The 23,799-nt window shown below is 34.9% G+C and overlaps 1 protein-coding gene across 9 annotated transcripts in view; it reads left to right on the top strand.

The window, feature by feature from the left end:
- The window catches only part of Gcn2 (eukaryotic translation initiation factor 2 alpha kinase Gcn2), a 159,706-nt gene that overhangs the window by 4,845 nt on the left and 131,062 nt on the right, over window positions 1–23,799 (top strand). For 8 of the 9 annotated variants that reach the window (XR_013027256.1, XM_076497828.1, XM_076497830.1 and 5 more), the window contains exons 2-3: window positions 876–988; window positions 12,718–12,836. Coding sequence is in view for 7 of the 9 variants with exons in the window: in XM_076497828.1 (XP_076353943.1) it covers window positions 887–988; window positions 12,718–12,836 (221 nt within the window). In the remaining 2 variants the exon portion in view is untranslated. Of the gene's footprint in view, window positions 1–860; window positions 989–12,717; window positions 12,837–23,799 lie in introns of all 9 variants that reach the window. The other variant, XM_076497827.1, reaches the window with a different exon arrangement.

Below are 23,799 nucleotides of genomic sequence, written 5' to 3'. Positions count from 1 at the left end.
GATTTTATGTCATTCTTTAGGGTTTCTCCAGAACACCATTAGTTTTATATTGGCTTTGTGTTCATTAAAGATTGTATTGTTACATACTAATGTGTATAGTAAAAATGCTTTAATGGTGGCCTTCAGAATGCTGAAAAATATTAATTGTGTGCTTTAAGTTTGTCATCCTAGTCTAGATCGGTGCTTTTCAATCTTTTCCAATATCATTTACCCCATTTAGCCTTTCACAACACCTCACTCACCCCAGTTTGAAAAAAGACAAAGAGTACTGTATGTAAATGGAAATTTTATTATGACATAAATATGTATTAAACTGCAACTAGGATAAATAATAATAATGGCATTTTTGCTCCTCAGTTTGTTGTATAATTTGTAATACTCATTCAACCCAATTCTGATCCATTTAACCCCTGGCTAAACTGTTCACCCAATTGAGAAGCACTGGTCAAGACATAATCTAAACAGTGAGTTAGTGTAGTGCCAGTTAGACAGTGAGAGTTATTACATCTGTGTTCAATTTAATTGGTCAGTTAAGTATACATTAGTTTTCGTAAATTATGTTAAACATTACATGAACTGTTGTATTTGAGGTTAGGCATAAAAGTAAACATAGCTTTTAGCAAATGTGATTTACTTGTGAAGAAATAAATGAATATTTTATCCAGTGGTGATACACTTGATATTATTTTTACCAAATAGTCATGAAGAACCTGCTCAACAGATTTTTACATCACATATTGTGACTTCTATTACCAATTTAGTCATGCTTTATATATTTGAAATTTACAAGTTACAGAAAATATATGCAGTAATATGAAAATGACTACCTGTTTTAACAATATTTGAAATAATTTCATCAGTATTCCTATTTTAAGAGTTGACTAAAATGGAGGAGAGTCTACAGGAAAGACAGGAAAATGAACTTAATGTACTTCAAGCCATTTTCTTTGATTGCATCAAAGATCTCAGAAACCAAGATGTGTGGAAGGTAAGATCAAGTGAACTTTAAAGCATATTTTAGAATACATTTGCAATTTAGCCAAAACAAAATGAAAATATTTGTCTTTTATATGAACTAATAATTTACAAATTTAATTATGACTTATTTAAATTTTAGTTTCATGTCATTAAGAACTGAAATTCTCAATTACAACAGATTGATAAACCATTTTCTTTACTGTAGCATTCACTGTTGATCTTTATGTTATTGAGTAAACATTCTAAATAAAAAACAAACCTACATTATAGTCATAATATTTTCATGTTCTTGTTTTATTTTTAACAATTCTTAGTATTTATGTCTTATGGAATTTTGTAAATTGTGTACCAGTTTTAATTAGTTTGTAGTGTATTAAAATAAAATAATTTTTCTGATATTGAACTTTTCTCTCTTAATTTTCTTGAAAGAAATTCATAAAGTATGTAACATTGACATATTTCAAGATTTCATTCAAAGTTTTTAAGTCGCTTGTTTAGTTGAGGTTGTTAAGTTGTAAAATTACTTTTAGGGCTGTAATTTTTTTTTTAATTAGGGCTGTAAAAAGCCCTAATAAGATGTTACACTAAACAAATTAAGTTTTCATTTCTTCAGATTACTTTCTCAAGAAGTTTAAAATTTATTTTCCAACCAAAATTAAAAAAACATTGAGTTACTTACATAGGTGTCTACAAGGAGGTGAGCACTTGTCTCCTTAGAAAATGAGAAATTTTTTTTTTCAATCCACAATTTCGTGAGCTGCTCCCCTACCCAGAAAACTTTCTCCTGAAAAAATGTCTGCAGAGGCCCATGGTTACTTAGTGTTACTCTTGTATCTCAGGACAGCTGGCATAAGTGTTAACACTTACTGATAAGAAAATACCTATTCCAGCTGTTCTGAAATACATTTTTATTTCAAGTTGGTTTCTCGTCATCAAGAATTAGCATTATTACGTGAAGAAGAGGTCCCTTATAAAGCAATAACTTTTTAACTGAATAGTTCTAAGCTATTAATAAATATTGGAATGTTTTCAGGACAAAACTTTATTCCCACTATAAGTGACACTAAGAGATCAAAGTAATAGAACTGTTGTAATTAGACAAGCTTTCAGTTACCAAAAACATCTTGTTAGCCTTCCTCTGAACTTTCTTCAACAAGTCAATATCCATACTTTAATAAGAATAAAATAATACACAATATTCCAAGTGAGGCCTTGTCATTGACTTGTATAAAAATATATATCCTTTTTTTGACACAATCAGCATATTTATAAATATATCCTAATGTTGTATTAACTTTGCAGTTAGCAAAGGATCAATATTTTACTTGATTGAATACTTCTCTGTAGCAATATAATGTTCTTTTATCATGCTTTTGAGTAGGTTCCCATGTGTGTGTGTATGTGTGTGTTTACATACACTCACAGCATAAAATTCTAATTAACTTGCACTGACTGTAAGTAAAGGTTTGTCAAATGTATCTGTAAATTACCAGTTATTGCAAGTTACTTTGTAGTACCTTGTTGTCCCGAGTACAGTTAGAAATACTTACATTCAGTATCATTAACAAACTGTACTAAATTACTGTTTCTGGCAATATATATCATTAATATAAATATGAACAATTGATGGCACAAATACTGGCCCGTAAGGCACCCTACTACTACTAATAATAATAAAAAAAAAGTTAAATTTGGTTGGACTCCATTTAAAGCAAATTTTTGCTCTCTTTTACCCAGCTACTTTACAAACTATTGATCTTCTATTTCCATATGTCAATCTAACTAGTTTTTGGTGTAGTACCTTATCAAAAACTTTTTGGAAATTTAAGTATACCAAATAAATGCCATTTCCCTATTATAGATTAAGTCTATGACCTGAGTGAAATACCAGGTCAATGCTTGTGTGTCCAGTACAGTTAGTATTGGGATTAGATTTTGAAAATATCTATTTGTGTGCTGTGTATGTACAGATATCAATAATGTATGTATATATATATTACTGGTGTTTGTCAAGTTTCAAAACTTGTCTTTAGGTAAATCACACATTTATCACACTACAAAAATAACACATTTTGGTTGGTATACAAAACAAATATATATTAGACTAAGTTGAATAATGCTTACATTTATTTTTTGTAAAGTTTTTAAACAAATAAAAAAATCCCCATTTTGGGATACTTTGTGATCTTTCCATTGTTAAAGCACCTGAATATTTTGTGTATTTTTGTAACTAAACAAACTTGTAAATCTGGTCTTCTGAAAAAATCAGGGAATTCTTTAGATTGGTTTAGTGGCCGGTACAGAGATTGGTTTTGGGTTTATTCTAAGTAACATCATTAACAACTTAAGATATTGGAAAGGGAAGATTTCCTGTTACTAAATCCATGTTGACTGTCTGTTTTATTGATGTATTTCACTGAATTTTTTTTTTATACCTCATTTTAACAAATTTAGAATTTTCACAATACAGGAATAAGATCAAATTATTTATAATTTTAAGGCAAACCTTATCTCTTACTTTTTAAAAATAGGAGTAACAGTAAATTTCCAGTCTTCTGTTACTCCCCACTATATACTGACTTACCAAAAATGAGGGAGAGAGCATCTCTGATCTTTAACGTCTTTTAAAAAATTTTAGGACAATATTGTCTGGTTCTATGGCTTTATTATATTTTAATATACTATCAAGGGATTAGCATCTACATGATTCAAGTCAAATTCAGTATCCTTCACAGAATGTTGCTAACATCTGAAGTAAACACTGAAGAGACAAAAAATGAATTAAACACTATCTTACAGTCTTCAAGAAAAACCTTGTTGTTAGCATATTTTAAAGACCAAATTTCAAAATTTTGCTTACCTTTAATATATTTAAATTAAATTTCTTGGTGGTAGTTTCACTTCAGGTTGACTTTTATCTGAACTACTCTAAGAGGGGCTAAACAAGACATACTTACATGTAATTTTAAAGGGACTTATTTCCCTTAAATTTTAGCATGTTAAATTGTTTTAAGTCAGTATTTGGTTTCAAAATGTTCTTTGTATTGAGTTTTGAAGCCCCAAAGTGTTCAATGACTTTGGAAAGAATCAGATTTTTTACCATTCTGACATATCTAGTTGTTTTTTTTTTTAAGGGGGATTACAAACCCTTTAAAAGTTTACTGAATAATGGTTGAAAGCATAAACTTACCAAGACGCTACCAAGAATGATCTTTCTTTTCAATTTTAAACCAACATTAATCTTGTATTTGGAAACTTAGTAATGAACCTGTCAGCAACATCATCAATATCAATGGAAAGAGCACATTTTCTTTGTATGCTAATTACTGTTAAACTCTTCAATCTCTTATCTACCTTATATGTGTTATAAGGTAATTTTTGATCAGTTTTATTTTGTTAAATCTCCTTTTACAGCCAGCTTTGCTAACTGAAAAAGTTATTTTTATAACTTTGTAAAGTTCAATAAAACCCAGACATGGGACTTGAGATGTTCTGCAAACTCCTCAACTGCTCAAGATGTTGCAAATGAACACTCATTCATTCTCTCAGCTTATCTCATTCGTATGTTTTCAAGATTCAACCTATAATGTGCTGTAAGAGGTTTAATAGTCTCAGAATCGAGTAATTTTTCTGATTTGGTGTCAATTGCCAACCAGCAACTGAACATTTGAAGATTTTTTCCTACTGACTTATTTGTTCTCAAAAATAAACATAAATGATTGAAAACAGGATGACTTGTTTCATATCAGATGAATCTCATGTGGCATCCTTCTTTACAGGTGTGGTTAGAACTTAAAAGTCGTCCACATTGTTGGGCATGGATCTCTGTAACTGATGCCAATGACAACATTTTAGGTAATTTATGGTAGCAGTGTCACAAAAGCATGGAAAATAATGTGCAGCTTTTGCATCATGTTTGTAGGTTTGCAACTCTGCTAGAAGACTATATAAGATATGCTGCTTTCAAGTTATCTAACTTGGAACTTTGCACTATGTTTGATACTCCTATTGCTTCATATAAGATGCCATTGAAAATCATCAGAGGGTATATGAATGTCTGGTTAAGCTGTGTCCAAACCAGCCATTTTAGATGTATATTGTGCCAAAATAAATTTGATATTTAATGTATGGTCTTGATTGTTATCATTTGTGTCAATATTTCACAGAAATTTAGCAGAACAGTTACACCTTGCTACAGTTGCACTTTACACACCTGGCAAACCAATCTTTTCATTTTCGTGTATGTATTTCCTTTTTGAAAAAGCAATCCACCCTTTGTGAACATTAGAACCACTTAAAAATTTGCAGCAAGTTTGAAGAATAGAGAAAAAGTCAATTACAGGGGTAAGAGATTTCACAATTTCTACAAGGAATAAATTAAGATGATGAGAAAAACAATGAATATAGGTGGCTTGAAGTGTTATTTGTACTTCAGAGCACTTGCCTGTCATGATGACAGTGCCATCACATTCTGAGGACAAACAGGTTTTGACATTAAATCTGTTTTCCTTTAACTTCTCCAGAGTATATTTGGCCAATGATTGTGCATGGAGTTCATCAGTAACTTCATAACCAAGAAATGTTTCATGAACTTCTGAATTATTAAAGTTCCAAACTGATTTGTTCTTTTTATGGTAGGTGTCTTAGATTGAAAAGTATTTTTCAATTTTATCATATTTCTTCTTTTATTTTGTCCAGAAATGTATCTTCTGCACTATGGCTGCATATTTTTGGGTCCTTTATCCAGTTTTTCATTTAAGATCTTGGAAAAAGTATTTAAGAAATGTAATATTTCCAGAAAGTTTTCTTATTTTCTGCTTTGTCTCTGTCATAATAACCTCTCTGAGGTATGTTTTGGGTAGCTATAGGTCTCAGTGTATTTGCAAGTATTTTGATTATTTCCCTATTTTATTCCACAATCAGCTTCAATAACTGTGTCTGCTACTGTTTTCTCAGTAAGATTTGATTATAAATAAGTGTTATATTTGCATTCACTGATTCAAATGTGCATCAGTCTGCTTGTGTTTGAGAAGTTTATTGTTTTTTAGGATTCACCTGTGCATGTTTTTCATGTATTATCAGTTGCAAGAGTTTGCTCAACCTGATATATAATGCATTTAATAAAATGACAAATGACAATACAGTAAACTTGCCAGCAGGTCTAGAGTATTCAAGCCAAGGATATACTTTATACCATTTGGGTGCGACCTTTTGTCTGTATGTCTGGAAAGTAGAATGACACGTTAAAACAGGCCAAATTAGCAAACAGGCCAAATATATAATGCATTTAATAAAATGACAAATGACAAAACAGTAAACTTGCCAGCAGGTCTAGAGTATTCAAGCCAAGGATATACTTTATACCATTTGGATGCGACCTTTTGTCTGTATGTCTGGAAAGTAGAATGACATGTTAAAACAGGCCAAATTAGCACATTGTTGGGTATTTGGGAAATGCCAGCCACACTGTTTACTCTGAGAGCCAGCCTAGGCAGAGTTGATTCTCCATTGCTGCTGCTTGGCTCATGTAATTCTCTGATGTTAGCAGGTTTGTCCAGTGTATTTTCATATCCTTGATCAGAAGTATTTTCATTGATTCAATAATACTATCATCTTTTGGTCTTCAAGTACAACTATTTCAGTGTAAGTCCTTTGGCATTTCTCACTTGGTCTACCTGTCTCCTTGATAGATTCACATTCCTGAAAATCCTGTGATTTACAGTTTTTTTTTCTTCAAAATTTTCTGATATCTATTTTTTCAGCAGTAAAACTTGATTTGTTCACACATGTATGCAGAAAACTAATTTCATGTAACAGTTAATAACTGTAAAATATATCTTTTGAAGGTATCCACAGCCTCATAACCTAAAAACATGGAGATCCTTACAATAAATACTCAGGTGAAAAATAAAAGTGTTGAATATATCTTGGGACAAAACAATCCTGTGCTTGTCACAAGTGCTTACCACAAAATCATTCTGAAAGCCTTATTTATTAACATTTCTGAAAAAAGTAAGTCTAGATTTCTTTTTAATCATTTTGTGGGTCTGATGATGCTCCAATCATGCAACATATATTGGCATACTGACTGTTTGTTTGTAAGTGCTTAGACAGTCATGCTCTCATTTCACTTGTCACTGCAACACTTGAGACTCACTTGCATGCAAGTCATGGGTTAGTTACAGTGCTTTGAGGTTTTATCATCTTTCTGTTGATGGAAGGTTTAGTTAGATTTTTGACATGATAATACATCAGCTCAGTTCATGTTAAATACATGATTCAGATAGCAGTTACCTTCAGGCCGGCTGACATGGCCAGGTTGTTAAGGAGTTGGACTCACAATTTGAGGTTTGAATCCTCGCCTCATCAAACATGCTTGCCCTTTCAGCAGTGGGGCTGTCATAATATCATAGTTGATCCTACTATTTGTTGGTAAAAAAGTAACCCAAGAGTTGGTGGTGATGACTAGCTGCATAACCTTGAATATTTCACTGCTAAATTAGGGATGGCCAGTGCAGGTAATGCTCATGCAGTTTTGCACAAAATTCCAAACAAACCTTGAGGCTGGTGCTGACCAAATTTCATAGTCAGATGTGTGAGGAAGCTAGCCTTTTTATGTGAATGGGTGAGTATTTTTAGAAATATATTTTTCAGATTAGGAAAATATTAACTTTCTGAAAATTAGTAACTAAATTAGGATGTTATCTCAACATGTAATAAAATCTCAAATTCAGTTGTGTGGTAATCATCTTTTTTCTAATGTTCCACCGTTTGAATTCTTGTAATCATATCTTTATTCGAGGCCAAAAAGAAATCTAAAATGACATACTTGATGGTTAGTTTTTTGATCATACAGAACCTCAACATGAATCACTTCAAGAAATCCATTCTTTACTGATTGACCCAGTTCAGTCTTTGTCAAGTTGTTTATAATTGAAATCTCCAATAATTATTACACCAAATAATTTTATTGGTAGCAACCATAATTAATTTTACAATTTACAATGGATGCCTATTTGATTATGTGACCTAAAAATTCTCAATTAAAAGCTTTCTACCACAAACATTTTGCTACCTAGCCTGTTTAGTATATAATGTTAGTATATAATTCACACTTACCCTGAAAATTATCCCAGAGGTCAAACCAGCCTATACATTTCCCTAAATATATTTCTGATAATTTTTTATTTAAATTTGGAACCTGCTAAATAATGATTTCCTATCCCTCAAGGGCACACTCCTAGAATGTTCATGTTTATCTCTAAACCTCTGGTGGAGATATTCATACTGAAAAAAATTCTCTTCATAATTTCTACCATGATTCACTCCTACATGCAACAGAATAAACTGCTTCTTGGTAGCAGTAACTAAACTGTCAGTTTTCTGTACAATTTTCTCTCTCTCTCTTTGTTTTTTTTTTAACAACTGGCAAGCACATTCTAGTCCAAGATTTCCCATACTGCTCAGTTTACTTTGTTAGTGTATGTAATGAGAAGGTTCTCCACAATGTAAAGTTCTTTGCTTTCTCCTTCTAGACATAATAAATGGACAACAAGGGACTGTATGACTCTTCCAAGCTGCCCAACACATACTCTTGATTTCAAATTCTAGTAATTATCTGGTTCTAATCTCTATAAGGTAACCCTTCCATCCTTGAAATCACTAGTGTCAGTCCCCTGAACCCTTTGCAGTAAATCAGTAGTCTTTCTTAAATAAGGAGATCAAAAGTTTATATCTATCAAAAATAATTTAACTCATCTTCATAGTCCTATCTTTTTTACTGTTCTATGAATTTATTTTCCCTCCAAAGTTACTTTTTAACTCTGACCCTCAACAAAGAAATCAATGGGTACATGTCATGACATTTTAGGGAGCTATTTTCAAAAATTAAATGACTTTATTATCATTCTGCCAAAAATTGGCTTTATAATGTAATTTATACTTGGAATTTTAACATAATGTATTTTAATTTCTAAATTCAAAAGAAAATATGAAGAAAAGCAAAATATGCTTTTTGTGTGTCATGACTTATTACTCAGTTTATATTTTATTATGCCTAGTATACAATGCCTGTAGTGGTTAATAAATTAGAAATTCAGACTTCTGACATTTACAAGGTAGAATGCAAAATAAGAACCTTCCATTTTTTTTTGAATTACTGAGATAGCAGTATATTTTGTAAAACTACAAGAGTAGCCATGCCCACTGCTCCATTCTTTTAAAACCTTTTACCAGCTCACACCTACTTCTTTTAAGTACTATTTATAACCAATAGAAAGATCACATTCCAAGCTATGTAAATTTGATGGTTGGTTGTAATTGACTTGAAGGGGAAACTTGTATATTATTAGAAAATAACTAGAGTACCCTCCACTATGGATGAAAGTTACATAAATTTATGAGAAGCTACTTCCGTTATACGTAATTGTGAAAAAATGCCTCCAAAAAACTGCAAAATATAAACAGTGTTAAACTGCATATTTGCATGTATCTTTCCATGGACCCAATTAACCTCTGTACCAAATATGATGAAAACCTATTCACAGGAGGTGAGGTTGTGGTAAAAGATACAAAAATGCCCATGAAAACTACAAAATGTAAAGCTGAAAATTGGTAATATTTCCCCACATACTTGGCAAACTTTCGTGCCCAATTTGGTAAAAATCCATCTACAAAAATACCACCTGTCACACCAAAGTTCACTTGTCCATGTGAAGCATTTAACCATCATGAAATTTTTCTAGTCTTAGTTCTATATTACTGATACATCCATCCAACATTTTAAAATTAAGCTATTTCCCAGTTTATAAATTAATTTGTAGATAAATGTTAACGTTGAAATCTTCCTATTAATTTCCATAAAAGGGGGACTGAAGTCAGCATGGAAGGTCACCTGCTTTTATCACTTGTTCATTGTAGAGTAGCAAGTTGTTTACCAGTTAGTAAACACTAAAATGATGTTACATAAGGTGTGCTTTATGTTGCAACTTGTACTGTCATGACATCAATAAAATATGCATGCTGTGAATCACGAGAAGAAGTATGCATTCTGTATTCTCAAGATGGCTAGCATGGGTATTAAAACTTTAAAATAAAGTACAGAACAATATTTTAACCTTCTTAGGTCATCTTCAAGATATGTTTGTGTTTCATTTATCACTCATAAAGAATTTATTTTAACAGAAACATTGTTCACAGAAGCATATGTACCATGGGAATAGTAAAAGTTATTTGCATGCAAGTAAGTAATTTACAGTATAATCTTTCAAAATTGAATGACTTCTATTTTAGTGTAGGAATTTCAATTTTAATCTTGAAGATGACAAAAGAAGGTCAATATGTTTTGTACTTTATTTTAATTAAAGTTTAATACCCATAGTAGCCATTTTGAGAATTCATTTTTACTTCAAGTGGGTTTCACAATGTCATGAATTATGCATTCTGTTGACTACAAAACAGCATAAGACACAAACTTCTAAAGCAAGAAATAATATATGCTGCATTTAATTTTGGTTTTATGTGCTCTTGAAGTAGAACAGTTTCAGGAACCCTATGGAAATACATGTAGTTAGTAGTGATACTTTTAAATATTAGCACTGAAATTTAATGTGCACTACATCTTGTCACTCACACAACAGTTAATTCTTAATAGCTAATTAATGGTTTAAATAATTAACAGCTTATTTTTGGTGTAGTAAATTAAAAACATTATTATTACTGTTCTTGTCTCTTGAACAAGAATATCCAAACCATCAAATTAATATAATGAGTAAAAACATTATTTTTGATACAATATCTTGCCTCTTTTTATAAAAATCTTTCTCAGTTAATACTGCCTTACATTCACACAGATTTTTTTGCTTACCACTAACTGTGCAATTACATCTGACTTCTGCACATTTACATGCAAATGATCATGCAGCAACCAACCACCAATATGAATGCAACCACTTCCCCTATTGAATCTAGCACCTTCTCTAATACTGTACCTGTTAATCTCTTGTCAGTTGTTGTGATTATCCAGACCCAATCAGATCCTCTTGATGGAGTAGTCTTTTGGATCCTGTCATTTTTCAGGAGTTGTGTGTGTGTTGGGATTCTCAATATGGATGCATTTGTGTTTCTTTTCACCTCAAAAAATTCTAATTTTTGGTTTCCTATTTCTCATCCACAGGTGGATGTGATGGATGCTGCCAGCTGGGATTAGACCAGTTGTTATCCACATGTGTATCCTCCTTTTCAGCTTCTTTTTCATGTCATTTCAATAGTTAAGACCACTCCTTTTTGAGTTCATTGGTTGCCTCATATTGGCCTGCTGGGATGTGGTTTTCACTTCTATGATGGCTATTAGTGTTACCATTTGTTCCTCTCCCTTTGTCTCCCATGCTCCTTCATCAGCCATATTCTGGCATGCGTCATTCTTCCCTACCCTCATTTCAACTTCGTGCATTGCTCTTGTTCAGTCTTCTTCCAGATGATCTGGACTTTCCAGGTGTGTTGTCTCCTTGATTTACCATCCTGTTTGACCATCTTTATTGATGGTTTCTTGGTGTTAGTTGTTATCATTCTTCACTTGTTATCCTTTCTCACTTGGCTGTATGACATGGGCCTTTCATTTTCATCTGTTGGTATTTTACAAGGTAGCTCAGTCTTTTGCTTTTCAGTCTACCAGATTTTCATCTGTGTTTCTATGTTATTTCATTCATTTTCCATTGCTTGCCTTCCTGCCCTGCATCTTTCCCTGATTAGAACCTCAATGTTGTTCTTCAAGCTCTTATTCATTCTCTGTGTGAACCTGTCATATTGCTCATTTTGTATTATTCCTCTTGTTGGTGTGTGGTCACTGGCCTTCCAATGTTTTTGCAGTTGACATTTGCTGTATTTTGTTCCTTCATTTCTATGTTCTCTTCTTTCCCAACCCTTCTTTTTTATCCAGTACTGTCAAAGATAAGCTTTCAGTTTCGGAAAATCATCTACCTTATAGGCATTTCTCTTCATTTTCTCAGCAGTATAAGCTAGTTTGCAGCAATTTTCTGAGACAGTTGTGACATGTAGCAGATTTTTAGTTTTATTTCAAAAACTTATAATAATTTATAATTCTGATAACAAGTACTTAATACCCTTTGGTGATCACATAATACATTATTTCATTAAAGTACCAGAGCAGATAATTTAATTGGTTTGCATACATACACACACATCATTTTTACTTTCAAGCTTTGTTTACTTCTGGTTATAATACTCAGGTTGAAAATTTGCTTCGTCTATATTTTTCCACTTGAACTTCGTTTAAAAATGTGCATTTTTAAATATTTAGTTTATTAAATCATCAAAAAGTATTTCATTTCATTCCCTCTTGCCAGTAGATGTAACACCATAAAACAAAGCAAGGATGATCATCCACAGAATATTTGCACAAGTTTTATTCAATTTTAGGAATGATGTGTTAGTCTAGTTGGTAGTTAACTGGGAATAATGTATTGTCCACTGGAAAAATAAGATGTTTTCATAGCATGTGTTAATTTAACTTAGAAAAACAGCTTTTTTCTAGAAAATTTTGCAAAAGTGTACTACTAAGTGATTCAAAAAGGTTTAATTCTTGGCATTTTGCACTGAAAATATTTGCTTGTCCAGATAAGTTGGAAAACACAAATTTCACTGATGTGTACTTAACTTTTAATTGTCCTTTTAACTAGATAAGGTTTATGATGAATTTTATAAATAATGTTCTTCCGGAAGGTATGGCGGCCACCAGAAGTACAGATTACGCTGCATCCACAACAAAGTATGACAACTGGGAAGGAAGTTCATGTTCAGCTTGATCTGATTGTGAGGTGTACAGAAAACTATCCAAATGAGTAAGTCATAGTAGGATGTTACCTGGAGCAGAAAGATCAAGAAATTAGAATCAAGCTACTAAATGAGAATACCTTGCATGTCTTATGTACCACATTGTATAGCTCACCAGTATATGCAAGGTTTATTTTGGTACTCAGTAGTACTCATAGTTGTTCATTTATTTAATATGTTGTTAGGATATTGGTAAGAGTATAAAACTGGGGGGAGATCAGTATTTAGTTTTATTTTTTCTGCTAAAGCACTTCCGGATTGACTACATTGGAACATTTTTCTTTTGTTTATCAAAATACATTAATAACTGGTCATTAAAATGTTGACCAACCCTTGGTTTAGACCAGAAAACAGCCACTACTTAGGATAACTGATGATTGCACAAACCACTTGTAGATACTGATAATAACAAAATAAAAAAAGGGCATATAATGTATAACTTACAATGTGTAAACATTTTTGAGTTTTTATTTGTAAATTATAATCTACAAATGTTATATAATAACAAAAACCCAATTTTATGATATTATGAGTAAAAAATAATTGTTGAGATAGCTGGAAATATGTTTTTTTTTTTTTTTATTTTGAAGTTTGAAATGCAGGTGTATGCTCAACCCCTAAAAGTGCTCACTGTTCTGAAAGGGTTAAGCTTGAATAACATGGAAAAAAGAATTGTCACTATACTGCACTATTTGCAGAGATTTTCTCTCACTGTTTAATATAATCAGAATATTTAACGTAAATAAAAGTGTGGTTGAACATAAAAATGTGCTGTCTACATACATTAACAAGCCATAAAATGTTCAAGTAACAAAAAAAGTGCTTCAATGAATTGAGTAAGGTCATGCATTGTAAAAATATTGCCAAACCAATGTCATTCAAAACACAAGTAAAATGGTCTTGTGAACTAGCTGTCTTTAATGTATGAAAAGTTTAATTCTTCCACTCATACAAGACTAGTTTGGAAGACATACCTTTTCAATAGAGCTGTAAAAATATATAATTTCTCAATGAATAAAATAGTGTGAAATATTCAAAATGTTAAATGTGGGCTGAATAAATGAAATGTAGTTTCTGTAACATAAAGTGGAGAAACAATGGTCTCTAAATGTTTGTTGCATCATAATATTTGAGGAAAAAAGTATGATGCTGCTGCAATGAAATAAAGTAGTTATCATAACTTCAAGTTTGGTGAAGAACATGTAGATGCTTTATAATGACCTACCCACAAGTGAACCATAGTCACTCACATCATACAATAGAAGATAGTCTGCCCAGTAAGGCTCTAGCTAAAGTTTATAGCTTTAAGGCTTTCTAACTGAAAATTTTCAGTTATTTCAAGAGACATTTCCTTTGATTAATTTGTTCCGAGGTCAAATTGGCATCAATTTCATTTTTGATTTATTCCTGCACCAAATGATTGCATCCAGTCTTTTTTATTTTTTGGTCTTTTCTGAAAAGTTGATTAGTATTCAACATTATCTCAATTTTCTTCATTTCATATTGCCGTAGAAGTAGAAAGTTTATGGTTATCAGGTTTAAATGTGTTGTAGAATGTCATTATTTGTTTTGCAAGAGTATAAACTGTCTGTTATAATACAACATTCTTGAAGCATGGTTTCCTGTATGTGATGAGTGGACCTCTCTGGGAAGGTTTATTTGTACAATTGCTATTCTCTGGGTTTCAAACAACCACTCAAATGTTTGTCATTCATGGCAATTTATGAAGGGGAGGAGAGGTGTTTGGTGGTTGAATGGTGTCAGGGACACAATAATACACCACTTTTTGCATTGAATTCCTGAACATGAGTCACCTCCTGGAGTCAGTCATATTGACCTGTGGAACTAGGGTAATCTATGTGCCAGTGGTGGACATTCTTTGTGTATGGTTTAGACATTACTTTCTCCCTTTACATCTTTGGAGACTTTAATGGACATATGATCCCTTTGGGATGATACTGATTTTGATGTGAAGGGTCACAACCTCTGTCTCTTCAGTGATGGTTTATATACATATTTTCATGCATGTAGTCAGTCTTTTTCTGCATTTAATCTGTTTGTTTGCTTCCATTTACTTTTTTTTTTGTTGAGGGTAAACAGTGACCCTTGGGGTAATGATCACTTTCACATCTTTCTGAGTGAGATTTACAGTGGTCAATGCTACTCAACTTATATGCCACAGTGAAAATCAGAGTAAGCTGGCTGACACTTCTTCATCATTCTCTTGGAACTTAGTCCTACTATCATTAGTCTTCTTGCTACAAATGATTGCATGGAGGCAGTAGATGATTCTATTCTCTAAGTAGCTATTTGTATGATTTCCAAAACCTTGATTTTTTTCTCCTGGTATTCTTATTCGTGATGGACCCTTGACTGCAAATAGAGAAGTAAAGCTTAGAAATAGGCCTGGAATATCTTTTGCATATATTCTACTCATAACAACTGTATCACTTTTCAGCTGATTTATGTCCATGTCCAGAAGATCAGACATGAAAGCTAGAAGAAATCTTGAATTATATTTTAGTACAAGCATTTCTTTAACTACCATTTTCAAGGTTGTTAGGGGCATGATTCTTGTGGTCACCTTTTAATCTTGCTTTCCAATGGCTGGGAATATATCTTCTGGTGCCTTTTGGCCATTAGATCATGTACCAAGAGATCACCACTTCATTTTTCAGCAAATAATTTCTATGACTATCATTTAGCCATTTTTGTTGGTTGAACTTAAAATTGTAGTACATTGGCTTTGTAATACATTTGTTGGACCTGTTGATATTTATTATGAACTTCTACACCATCTATCTCCTTCTGTCATGCTCTTCTTCTGGTTGTGTTTAACCAAACTTGGCAAGAGGATGATTTTACAGATGCATGGCATAAGGCCATTGTCATCCTTTTTTCTAAACTTCAGAGATGTCTCAAGATTCCTTCTAACTGTTATCCTGTTATGTTGGCGAGTTGTCCCTGCAATGTTTTGGATATGATGGTTAATGCTCATTTTGTTTATTTCCTGGAACTGGTCAAACAATCTTCTCTCTTCCACTCAGTGTGGTTTCTACATTCAGTGATTTACCATGGATCATCTGATTCAACTTAAAACATCAGCCAGGAAAGCCTTTGTCAGGAAGGATCATTTTGTTTTGATCTTGTGAAGGCATGTGATACAAGAGGTGGTTTTGCATTCTGGGGGTTTTGTGGCCATTTACCCATTTATACCTTTTTAACTGATAGGCCATTCCAAGTTTGTGTAGCTTCATCATTGCCCTTCACATAATTGAACAATTTCCTCCTACTGTTGGCAACATTCTCTGTGTTGACAATTTTATTTCCTGTTGGTTATGAAATATGAGATATAATTTGTGGCAGGTTCAGACTGCCATCACTTGCTTAATGGGATAGACCATAGCAAACAATTTAATTTTGTCTTATCTGAACCTATTTGCATGCATTTTTGCTGCCAGCAGGGTGTGCACCATGATCCAGAGCTCTGCTGCTATTCATAAAGTGATTGAGACATAATTCTTGGGATTTATTTTTTTCACTTTAAGCTGACATTTATTTCACACACTAGGAAATTTTGTGCCAAGTGTACAATGGCACTGAATGTCTTCCTCAACCTCTCTTCTACTTCTTGGCGAGTCGACAGATATTTCATTCTGAAGATCTATTACACCCTCTTTTGTTTGAAGCTGGACTATGGATATATGTTCAGTCAAGGGAACTGCTTTAAAGCTGTTGAATCCTATACATCATCAGGGGCTTCAGCTTTGTATGGGGGCTTTCTACACTTCTCCACTCCAGACTTTGTACTCTTGAGTTTTATGAATCTCCATTTTACCACTAATGTTTGTGTAATTTCTTTGTAACATGTACAAAATGCCAGTCCTTGCCACAGCATCATACTTTATGCTATGTGTTCATGATTCGATAGATTATGCATACTGTCAGTTGGAAATCTGCCATTTCTGCATTCAGGCTTTGGATCCAGATATAGTTGACTGAATTCATTGTGACATTGAACAGTACTAGAAAGTCCATCCACCATGGCTTTTTACCATCCTTACTTATGATCTCTCTTTTAGTCATCTGAAGAGGTAGATTATTTCTGGTTGGAAGTGTTATCTTTTGTTTATTAAACATTTTTGAACCATACTTTTGTTTCTGTTTGTACAGATGGTTTGAAGTCTGGTGAGTCTTTGGGCTCTGCCATGGTTTTCTGTCTTGGTGGTGGTTCATAGTATCCCCATTGCATATTCTGTGTTTGTAATTTCAATTGCTTTGCAGCACATAGAAGTTCTGCAGTACATGGACTTTATTATCTATACTGAATCTCATATCAATTTGATGGCTCTGGAATAATTTAATGCGAGTTCTCACGTTGTTCTCTTGTGTATATAAAAAAACAGCTGGCTGACTTCTCTTTATCACCAATTTCCATTCAGTTTTTTAGGTTTCTGGCCATGTTTTTATTTTTTAGAATGAGCTTGCTGACACTGCAACCAAAACCATTTGCTCTGGAATTTTCACAGCCCTGCCTATTCCTTATTTGGACTTCTGAACAGTCATCAAAACATGGCTTTATACTAGTTTGTAGTCAATTTGGAATGGGCAGCTAAGTAACAAGATTTTTCAGATAAATCCTATTGTTATTGTTTGGCTGTCAGTGGGCACCGAAATTTTCTTTTTTTCCTATGGATCCTCCTAATAAAAATTTCAATAAAAGAATGAAAAAACAGACAACAGGTAAACTACCATGTCTTGAAGACTGATCAGTAATCTTCAGGGTCTGTACCACCAGTTGTACCTCATTTTCTCATCCTACATTCTCTTTCAGAAAAACCTTTAGGGCTAAGTGTCCCCCTTTTTTATTTAGAAGGGATTGGAGGGACTTGTTGGCTCTCCAAAATCAGTAAAGAAGCTTCAATCTGGAGACATATTGGTTGAAACATCCACATCCCAACACAGTGAACTCCAATTCAAAGGCAATTGTGGATGTACCAATTGAGGTTACCCCTCATGCTACTCTGAATTCATCATGAGGAGTTATTGTTGAGAGGGATTTGAAGAACGTCCCCGAGTCAGAGATTCTCGCTGGTTTCTCCACTCAAGGAGTTTCTGCAGTGAGGCGCATCTCCACTTGCAGAGATGGAGTTATATTGCCAACAAATATCCTCGTTTTGACATTTACATCATCATGTGCACCTGCCACCATCAAGGCAGGCTATCTAAATTGCAGAGCACGGCCGTACATTCCAAACCCTCTCCGATGTTTCCAATGTCAGAGGTTCGGCCACTCAAAGGCATCATGTTGTGGTTCCCTGACATGTGCTTGTTGTGGTGGCAAGGACCACGGTGCCAGTGAGTGTGACACGGACCCACATTATGTCAACTGCAATGGCTCTCACCCTTCCTACTTTCGTTCTTGCACAAAATGGTTGGAGGAAACAGAGGTGCAGCGTTTGAAAATGACTCATAATTTTAGTTATCCTGTGGCTGAGAAATTGCTGTCTGCCACTTCATCTAGGACATACGCTGCTGCACTTTGTTCCACAATTACAGTGGGAGTGCAGACAGATCTCTCTGTGTCTCCAAGAGAATCGTCTCAAAACAAATGAAAAGCCTTTTAACCTCCATGGTTAAAAAAGGTTGATGAATCAACTCATCTCTGTTACTCCCATACATTCCAACAAGCCCCAAGATCCACATCTTTTGGTTCCAAATACAGGCATTTCTTCAGATACATCTTTTTCTCCCACCCCAAGATGCAAAACAATCATTCGTTTGCATCCTCAGTCACTGGAATCCTCTTTCAACTACAAAGACCTGCCTAATCGATCCAGGGCAGGATCCATGGAGGTTGATAGACCTCCTCCGAATAAGGACAGTAAGGACAAAAGACATGGTCATAAATGGAATGGTTCTTCAGCCACTTTGCCTACATGTAATTAAAAATGGCCACCTTGATAAAATGGAACTGTTGAGGTTTACGTTCTAATCTGGATGACATCAAAACACTGATTACTTCCTACCATCCTGTATGTCTTTCCTTACAAGAAACATTTCTGAAATATGCCGATACAGTCACCTTTTGACAGTTTTCTCTGTACAGAAATGACAGGCTGTGTGATGGATGAGTACATGGAGGGGTGGCACTGTTGGTTGATCAGCATGTGCTCACCCTGTCTTTGCCATTTGACACACCCTTGGAGGCCATAGCCATCTGTGTTTCCTTGGGTCATACCATCACTGTTTGTTCTTTCTACCTGTTCCCTGGAGAGACATGTGATCAATCAGACCTTGATGTTCTCGTTGAACCATTGCCGTCTCCCTTTCTAATCCTGGGGGGACTTTAATGGACATCATTCCCTCTGGGTAAGTGCTGTTATTGATAGGAGGGGTCGCTCTGTAAAGTGTATGCTCTCTGATCACAATCTTTCTGTTTTCAGTACTGGTTCTTCCACTTATTTTCATGCACCAAATCAGTCCTTTACAGCTATTGATCTCTTGGTTTGCTCCCCTTCATTATTCTCCCATTTTGCATGGAGGGTTGACAATAATTCATTAGGCAGTGATCATTTTCCTATACTTTTGAGAGAGACTGGCTGTGGTCGATGCTACCCTAACCTGGATCAGGCAGACTGGTCCACTTTCACTGCTCTCGCAGAACTTGATCCTCCCACCCTGAATCAGCCATCAATAGACGACTGTGTGGCAGCAGTAACTGACTGTATTATACAAGCAGCAACTCAGTGTATTCCTTAAACCTCGATATGTTTTTCACTGTATTTTCGTCTGTGGTGGAATCCTGCTTGCCACATGGCACAGAAGGCTCAAAAACAGGCCTGGGATACTTTCTGTAGATATCTAGATGCACTTTCAAACTGCATCGCTTTCCAGCAGGTCCGTGCACATGCTAGGTGAGTGAGGTGTCAAAACCAGAAGGAATCTTGGATTAAGGTCACAACTAGCATATCTTCTACCACCAGTTCCAAGGTCATATGGAACAGGGTTCGAAAGGTCAGTGGGCATAACAATTTTGCCCCCTTCTCGTTCTTACTCTCTGATGGCCAAGAAGTAGCTGATGTCCGGAGTATTGCTGATACTCTAGGTGAAAGCTATTGCAAGGTATCTAGCACTTCTGCTTGTTCCTCCACTTTCATGGCTATCAAGACTCGGGCAGAGTGTTCACCTCTTTTCTTTCAAACTGACTGTCTCTTTGACTATAATCGTCCTTTTACACTGGTGGAACTGAACTTTGCCCTTCATCGTTCTGGCAGTACATCTGTTGGACCAGATGATGTACACTATGACACGTTGTACCATCCGTCTCCTGCTTCTCTTGATATTATTCTAATTGCTTTTAATTGGATCTAGCAGGAGATGTTTTTACTAATGCTTGTTGTGAGGCTATTATCTTACCTTTCTCTAAGCCTGGGAAAGATCTCAAGATTCCTTCAAACTACTGTCCAATTGCTTTGACAAGCTATCTATGTAAGACCTTAGAGAGGATGGTTAATGCTCGTCTTGTTTGGTTCCTTGAATCAAACAACCTCCTCTCGCCCGTTCGACGACACTACTCCACCATGCACCATCTAACTAGACTTGAAAGGTCAATCAGAGAAGCCTTTCTCAAATGACAACATCTTGTATCAATATTCTTTGACATTGAGAAGGCTTATGACACAACATGGAGGTATGGCATTTTGTGAGACCTCCATATATATGGGTGATGTGGCCCTTTACCCATTTTTATTAACAATTTTTTAATGGACAGGAGATTCCAAGTCATGTGGGTTCAACATTTTCCCGTTCTTTTCTGTGGGAACTTGGGGTCCCTCATGGCTGTGTTTTGAGTGTCACACTTTTCAGTATAAAGATTAATGTCATCACTGAACAACTCCCTCTTACTGTTGCATACTGGCTCTATATTGACAACTTTCACATCTCGTGTCAGGTATATTGACATGAGGTATATTGAGCGGCCACTACAGACTGCCCTCAATCGTTTACTGAAGTGAACCATAGGAAACGGCTTTAACTTCTCTCTCTCACTAAAACTGTTTGCATGTACTTTTGCTGCCAACGAGGTATTCTCCCTGATCCTGAACTCCGTATCAATGAAGTTGTGTTGCCTGCAGGCCCTGAGACTAAGTTTTTGAGGCTTATCTTTGACTGTAAGCTGACCTTTATACCACACATCAAGCAGCTACGGGTCAAATGTCCAAGAGCACTGAACATCCTCCATGCCTCTCTTCCACCACTGAAGGAGCGGATTGATGTTCTTTGCTAAAAATGTATTGCACTTTTATTTGATTGAAACTTGACTGTGGATTGTTGGCCTATAGCTCTGCCAGGACCTTGGCCTTAAAGATGGTGGACTCCATTCATCATCAAGGACTTCGGCTCTGCACTGGGGCTTTCTGCACATCCCCAATTCAGAGCTTATACATAGTCTAAGGAACCTTCTTTTCACCTCTGCCATTTGCAACTGTCTTTACAATGTACTTTGAAACTTCCTTCCTTACCTAAGCATCCCTCCTGAGATTGTGTTTTCCTTCCTCGGTGGGCCATACTTTTTCAGAACAGACTATCTGCCATTGCTCCTTTTGGCCTTCAAATCCAAGTGCAGTTGGATAATTGGGTCTGTCTTTGGATAACATTGCAGAATCCACTGGTCAGCCCATCCCACCATGGCTTATTACAGTCCCCAAATGTGACCTTTCTTTAAGCCATCTGAGAAAAGCAGATACTCCTGATTGGAAGTACCATCTTTTATTTACTGAACATCTTTTGAACAATCTTTCCATTCCAATTTATAGAGATGGTTCCAAATCATGTGACTCTATGGGCTCTGCCATGGTTGGTTGCGGTTCAGTGTTTGCGTGCACTGAATATTGACTCGCTTAGTTCTCTACTGACCCTGGAATTGCTTCACGTTGGCTCACACCCTATTCTCGCTGATATTTAAAACCGACTGGCCCATTTCTCATTAACATCTACTTCTATTCAGTTTTTCTGGATACCAGGCCACGTTGGTATTTGAGGGAACGAGCTTGCAGACACGACAGCTAAATCTATCTGTTCTGGCACTATCACTACTGTGCCTATTCCGTACATGGACTATGGTCCTATATTCAAGGCTTGGCTCTGTGCCAGATGGCAGTTCATTTGGAGTGAGCAACGCAACAACAAGCTTTTCCAAATAAAACCCTATATTGGGCTTTGGCCATCTAGCTTTTTGTAAGGTTCGGAAGGAGGAATTTGTTCTTACTAGACTACGCATTGGTCACAGTTTTTTAACTCATTGTTTTCTTTTATCTGGAACTGTTGCACCAGTGTGTAGTTTGTGTAACACTCAAATCACTGTAAGCCACATTTTACTTTCTTGCCATCGTTACGACTCTCAACTACTGCACTATTTTAAACATGTTCTGTCCCAGGGTTTGTCCATAACATTGGACAGTGTTATTGGTATTGGTGACACTGTCCACCTTGATAAAGTTTTTAGTTTTTTAATTGCCATTAATATTTTTAATCTCATTTAAGTGTTTGATATTTATTCATTACACCTTTTTAATTGTGGTTCCCTTTTAGGAGTCACAATCTCTCTAGTTCAATTTGAAATTGGAAAATGGCCAGAACATTAAATAACTCGACACCAGGACTGGAAAGGCCAACTTCAGGTGACTTACGTTGCTGTTTAAACTATCAGTTTGAACTACCCATTAGTTGTCCTGGTGAGTTGTTATTACAATTTTGCTGCATGTCTTTTAACACTTTTATTACTTTACCTTTTGGTACTGGGCATAATGACACATAACCCAAAACCAGGACTGGAAAGACCAACTTCAGGTGACTGACGATGGTTCTTGTACTTACCTGTTAGTCTTTCTGGCAGGTTATGATCATTACCATTATGCAACAGAAAGTCCTTTACAACCTTGTAGACTGGATGTCAACATTGGTATTATGCCATTTTATGTTTTTTAATTGCTGTTTTGTTTTTACCTTCATTTACTTTTATGAATTTTACTACATTTGCTTTACTTTTACCTTTTTACCAGACATTTGGCAAATTATCATTACGATTTTGCTACATGTATTTTACAACTTTTATTACTTTACCTTTTGATAATGGCTGTTATGACACATAACCCAGAACTAGGACTGGAAAGGCCAACTTCAGGTGACCAATGGTGGTTCTTGTACTTACCTGTTAGTCTTCCTGGCAGGTTATGATCATTACCATTTTGCTAGAGAAAGTCCTTCACAACTTTTCTTACTCTGCTTTCTCTCTTAACATTGTAGACTAGATGTCAACATTGATTTTATACTTTTTCTGTTTTTCAATGATGTTTTGTTTTACCTTCATTTCCTTTTATGTATTTTACTATTTTTTTTTACCTTTTTACCAGACATTTGGTGCAGATAGCCTAGCTGCTTTGTGCCATAAAACACTAAATCAACCAACCAATCAATTAGTTTACACACGGATCTTTTAATCTGTATGTTACAACATATGTCGCCAGTGCGGCAGGGGGAGAATGTCTAATGTCAGAAAACTCTGTTTGTTTGCCAGAGTTTCAGTTTCATTACAGGCTGTTATCGCCTATTATTGGCAAAAATCTGTTAAAAATGATAAATAAAACAATTATTTATACGTAAAATATTACTTGCCCACTCAAGAAATTGACATAGCAAGGATTGTTGCCTGCAAGTAACATTTACATGCCCCAGGACATTGGGCAGTTGTTAATTTCGAGGTAGTCAGTCCAAATAGGGCTTCCAGTAATACCACTCATTCATTCCATTATTGCACACTTCAAGCAGCTAGAGAATAAAACAGATATTTATATATACTGTTAAAGTTGCTAGTAGCACTACTTGTGAATTTATGTGCAACTTGACTATTAAAATGGATGCTGTAAAGCTGTTCTTGCTCAAGAACACAATAGCATGATATAGGCCATC

Source organism: Tachypleus tridentatus, chromosome 4, assembly GCF_004210375.1.
Source record: "Tachypleus tridentatus isolate NWPU-2018 chromosome 4, ASM421037v1, whole genome shotgun sequence".
Lineage (NCBI taxonomy): Eukaryota > Metazoa > Arthropoda > Merostomata > Xiphosura > Limulidae > Tachypleus > Tachypleus tridentatus.
This window is presented reverse-complemented; position numbering and strand designations above follow the sequence as displayed.